Source organism: Suricata suricatta, chromosome 10 (assembly GCF_006229205.1).
Source record: "Suricata suricatta isolate VVHF042 chromosome 10, meerkat_22Aug2017_6uvM2_HiC, whole genome shotgun sequence".
Taxonomy (NCBI): Eukaryota; Metazoa; Chordata; class Mammalia; order Carnivora; family Herpestidae; genus Suricata; species Suricata suricatta.
The window spans coordinates 103216623-103222316 of record NC_043709.1 but is presented as its reverse complement, the minus strand read 5'-3'; the positions used below and the strand labels follow the sequence as shown (position 1 = coordinate 103222316).

Here is a 5694-nt window from a genome sequence, read left to right as displayed (position 1 = left end):
GGTCAGGTGGGGAGGTTTCTCTGTGCACTGTACTCTGTAGCACAGAGAGAAATCCCCGCCTCTGATAAGCATTGGAGCCAAGGCAAGACAAAGCTGGGGAACCCCAGGCTTGCCAGGAAGGCAGAAGGCCTGGGGCTGTCCCAAGGATCTGGGTGACAGGCAGACGGGGCTGGCGGTCGAAGGCTGCTGTCTTCTCTCCCCACCTTCATTCCGGGCCCAGCAGAGACACCATGCCGGGACTCCCCAGGCTCCACCTAGACACCCAGGCACCCCACAGTAGGAGGCCCTGCTGCCAGGGGCCAGGGGCCTGGGCCTCCCTGCAGAAGACCATGGTCATCCTGTGCCTGCTGCTCTCCAGCACCTCCCTGTCCCCCACACGCGCGCAGACCGAGATTCCTCTGGAAACGTAAGCATCAAGTTCACCCCGACCCCCTAAAATCCTCTGGCCCTTTCCTCCCTTCCTTCCCCCTGTAAAGTTCACCCCTCTGCCCACCCTCCCACCGGGACCTCTGGCTTCCCTCCGGGTTCTCCCTTGGGGTTTCTGTTCTCCCTTTCCCTCCCTTCTTTCCACACAGCTCCCATTCTGGAGCTGCACCTGCCACTCCTGACACCTGCTGCTTTCAGGCAGAACTGAAGTGAGGGTCCTCACTCCTCTGGCTGGCAAGCAGCGGCTTGAGCTCCTGCAGGCCCGATGGATACGCCTTTGGGGATAATCACTGCCATTAGGCCCCTGGCAGTGGGAGATGTGCTAGCTCAAAATGATCATCACGGCTCCTCAAGGATTTGTTGGGAAATTTGTGTTTTGATGTTCTGAAAGGGTAAAACAGTTCCAAACCAACAAAATGGCTCATGCAACCGGGAGCTGGGTAAAATTAGACTTTGGTCATCTTAGTTGTCCCTGTCTGCCTCCTTCCAGGCCCCCTCCTACATTCTGTCAATCAGCCCAGCTCCAGGAAAGAATCTGCTATCAGTCACTTATGCTTTGGTATAAAGTTGAATTGCTGTGCAACTTCTCTAGGAGTGTCTGGTGTTCCATCCTTTGCTCAGGTGGTCCTATTAAGAAATGCTCGATGTATGTAGAGAGCAGAGTACTCTAGAGTAAAGGGAGCAGCTTGTTCAGTCCATACCTAAGCCCAGCTACTAATGTCCAGCAAAATAGGCTCCCAGGGCCAGCTCTCAACCTCATGTCCTCAGAGAAGTGGAGACAGGGAGGCCGAATAATGCATGTTATGTCTAGCTTTGTTGAACAATGGATTTGAGCAGCACTGTTTACATTGGGTTGTATAACCTCTACTTTTTCTATGCCTAGTAAAGTGTTAAGTGCTATATAAATGATATCTTTACTCCACACTGCAAAACAATGAGGTGGGTGATAGCTTCCCTATTCTGTACTTGAGGAAATAAGCTCAGAGAGGTTGGATGACCTCCCCAAGTTCACGTAGGCAGTAAATGGAAGTTCCAGAATCTAAACTCAAGTCAGCTTGACCTGTGCTTCACCCACTGCTGGGTTATAAGACTATATGTTGCTGAGGGAGATGTTGAGAATAATTTTCCAGCCCTAGAATGCACACCAAAATTGTAGAAAGGGAACTCCAGGAATAGGCTGAATCCTGAGTACAGATGGCTGGAATCCAGGTCTTTGTTGAGGAGAATCGCACATTGGACCATCTACTTAGAAACCTCCACAGTTGACTGCACCTTCCCTCTCCCTGGGAGTCAGACCTCTGCCACGCCCTTGACACCACCCTCCTCTCCCTCCTACTGAATCCTCTTCCACTCCACTGACTTTGCATCTCCCTTGTATCCAGCTGTGCCCTCCCTTCCTGCTCAGCCCTCAGCCTCCACGACCTGCCCAGGCTTCTACTGTCTTCCCAAGACTGTTCAGACTGAGATCTCCTCCCTGCCCAATCCAGTAGATATTCCTGGCCCCATCTCCCTGGACTCCCTTTTTTCTTAAACCTCAATGCCTCTGCTTCCATTAACAATGGCTCTTCTGGGTCTCCTTGAGTACCTGGTTCTGTCTTTCCCTTTGCCTGCCCCCAGAGTTTGTCATTCACTCCCAGGTCTTCTCATGCTCCACACTCTCCTTGAGAGAGCCCATATACCTTCAGAATTTCAACTCTACCTATGTACTAATGACTCTCAGCTCTGTCCTACTTGTTAGACTCACATACCATTGCCTGTAGACAGCTCTTTAGGTTTTAGGTTCAAGTTTGTGTCTTTCAAGAAATAATGCAATTGGTGTCTTCTGGAGTTGTGCAGTGCACAACCTATCCTATTGCACTCAGTAGCCTTCCAATAGGAACCTCACATTCTATATATCCCAAGAGACTCTCATCACCTTCCACTCTCCCTAACTTGTTCCTCCTGATCTCCCTGATAATTCTTAACTTTATTCAATAACACCACCATCAGCTCAATCACCCAAGCTAGAAGCCTGAATTCGTTTTTTACTAGTCCAAGCTCTTCTATACTCTCTACTTAGAAATCTCTTCCAAATCTCTTTGGCAGGCTAAACTCTTCCAAACTTCTTTATTTTATTTTATTTTATTTTATTTTATTTTATTTTATTTTATTCCCTTTTATTTTCTTTTTTCTTTTCTTTCTTTCCTCCTTTTTTCTTTGAGTGAGAGGGAGAGCATGAGCAGAGAAGAGGGGCAAAAGAAGAGAATGAGAATCCTAAGCAGTCTCTACACCCAGCACAAAGCCCGATGTGGGGCTTGAACCCATGACTGTGAGATCATGACCTGAGCTGAAATCAAGAGTTGAATGCCCAACTGACTGAACCACCCAGATGCCAAAACTCTCCCAAACTTCTAACACTGAACTCAGACCCCACTTGTCCCAAGAACCCTCCTGGCACCACCATCACTCTCCCCAAGTTTTATTGGCACTCTTCCCCTTTAAGCAAGTATTATACTATCTATATGTGGAGAGGTGTCCCTCTAACTGAGGGTTTTACAAAGGTCAGGAAGGACTGTGATATGGCTCTAGTGCTGTGCACATGGCTGGCACATAATAGGACCTTAATAATTATTCGTTGAGTGATTGAACATGGACCTGGACAGGATCATGTGGGCAAGCTCCTTTTGCTCCACCTGGAGAGGCTCAGATGCAGTCCTATGTATTCACCCCAGGATGCCACCAGCCTGCCCAGGTGGCAGGATCTTGGTGCACTTCTGGGAATGGATGAGATGTCAAGGCTTTTCCTTAGGCTGTCTGCACCCAGAGTGAGGGGCTGCTTCCTCAGGCCCTCCTCACCTGGCCTGCCCTCTGCTCCACAGAAGCAGCTCAGAGCCTCTTCCTCTGTCCCTGGCTCATGTCCCCTCTGAAGTTTCAACAGAGGATTTGGCAGCCAGTGGTGACCTTGAGCAGGGCACACTAGAGGACATGGCCCATTGAGAAGTTGGATTGGTGCTGGGGCACCAGGGTGGCTCAGTTGGCTCAGCATCCGACTCTTGATTTCAGCTCAGGTCATGATCTCAAGGTTCCTGGGATCAGCCCCACAATGAGCTCTGTGCTGACAGTGTGGAGCCTGCTTGCAATTGTCTCCCTCCCTTTTTCTCTACTCCTCCCCTGCTTGCTCATTCCCTCTCTATCTCTCTCTCTCAAAATAGATAAACAATTAAAAAAAAAGTTGCAGTACTGCCAAACAGTTCCTGTTTCCACCCTCAGGATCCTCCCCACACTGGCTTGGGCCTGTCCACAATCTCTTCCCTTTCTCCTCTCTGTTCTCCACCAACAAACCAGAACCCTTGGGGGTTTGGGATCAGGCATTGCTTCCCAGCTCATCTGCCCTGACCTGAATGTAGCTGCTGGGCCCCCAAAGGGTTCTTTGGGTCTCCTGACTGGACCTGGAGGGATGGTAGCTCTTTGTGTATGTTTCTGGGTGTAGGTCAGTGTGTATGTGCATCCATGTATGTATGTGAGTATCTCTATGAACTATGTGAGTCTCTGTGTGTGTCAGCACTGTGTGTGTACACACTGGTGCTCTACGTGCATGTGTGTATGCATGTGTCTGTGTGCATCTATGCATGTGTCTCCATATCTGTGAGTCTGTGTGTGTGCAGTGTATACAAATGCACTTTCATTGCCCTGCAGAGTGAAGCTGTGGGCAGACACCTTTGGCAGGGACCTGTATAACACCGTGAGCAAATACTCGGGCTCTCTCTTGCTGCAGAAGGTCAGTAATCCCCTTCCAGGGAGCTCACAGGGAAGTGGCCAGCCAGGGACTTCCTCCCAGTGGAGAAGCAGAGTCTCAAAGTCCCCAAATGTCTATACTGTAAGCGGTCTTAGAGATTATCTAATCCATTCTCTTCATTTGCAGATGGGGAAACTGAGGCCCAGGGAGGGCATGATTTGCCCAAGTCACAGTGCAAGTCAGTGGGGGCAGTGCGGTGGAGTGGCCAAGAGCACAGTGTAGTGTCAGCTCAGATCCCCCAAAGGATGATGCCAGGATGGAATAGATGAGATGGGGTGGGGGGTGCTGTGAAGAAGAAAAAGGAGAGGGAGCAGATGTAGACAAAGCGGGATGCTCGCCTGACAATCGTGAAGCAGGATGCAGAGGAAGGAGAAAGCGGTAAGTGCCCTGCAGGTGCTTGGGCAGTAGAAGTAGTAGATGACGGGGCCTGTGGCCTCTACAGGGAGTGCTTCCCATACCTCCAGTTCTCAGGACCTCCAGCCCTGCTGCTGCGCTGAAGAGCGCCCACACCGGACCTCGCTGAGGTGCCTGGCTCCAGGGCCGACGGAAGAAGCGCCTGATGGACAGGAAGTTCCACCAGCTTCCTCCACACCTGTTTTAATTGCTTTTTAAGCAGATTGACACCAAGCCTCTCCTCACACTGGATTATAAACAACCTCATTTTCTCTAATATTTGTAACTCCCAGACCGTTATTATTACCATGTGCTAAGAGCTTTATATTCACGATTTAATTCATGAGGTGAGCACGATCTTCGCCATTTTCTAAATGTTGCTAAGAGGAAATTCCAGGTGTTTATGCCTGCTCAAGGCCACATTGCAGCCCTTTCTTTTTTTTTATACAATTTATTTTTTTAACATATGCAATTATTTTCCGTCATTTACAATACAGTAGTTTCAATGATACTCCAAACAGAAAAGAAAAGTAAAAAATCAAGACCCCCACTTCTATTTCATGTAATTAGACCTATACAGAAATTAGAAGGTTAGGTACCAACTAGTTAATCACCTAATTTCACAGCTATCTGAAGAGGCAATTGTAATATAGCAGCTTATCTATGATACATTCAAGATACATGATATAATTTATTACTTGTCCATAAGCTAAAATACAGCCTGCTTAATACCTTTCCTTAACTTAATAAAAACCCTTGAGAAAGTCGGAATAGAAGGAACTTACCTAAACATTATAAGAGCAGTTTATGAAAAACCCACAGCTAATATCATCCTCAATGGGGAAAAACTGAGAGCTTTCCCCCTGAGATCAGGAACACGACAGGGGTGTCCACTCTCACCACTGCTGTTTAACATAGTGCTGGAAGTTCTAGCATCAGCAATCAGACAACAAAAGGAAATAAAAGGCATCAGAATTGGCAAAGAAGAAGTCAAACTTTCACTTTTCGCAGATGACATGATACTCTACGTGGAAAACCCAACTGACTCCACCAGAAGCCTTCTAGAACTGATTAATGAATTCAGTAAAGTTGCAGGATAC

General features: G+C 48.2%; 1 protein-coding gene across 1 annotated transcript in view; it reads left to right on the top strand.

Annotated features, from left to right (window-relative positions):
• The first annotated feature begins 230 nt into the window (after positions 1–230).
• Positions 231–5694, top strand: part of CACNA2D4 (calcium voltage-gated channel auxiliary subunit alpha2delta 4) — a 111019-nt gene continuing 105555 nt past the window's right edge. The window contains exons 1-2 of the mRNA XM_029955242.1: positions 231–406; positions 4102–4183. Of these exons, the coding sequence (XP_029811102.1) occupies positions 231–406; positions 4102–4183 (258 nt within the window). The remainder of the gene's footprint in view (positions 407–4101; positions 4184–5694) is intronic.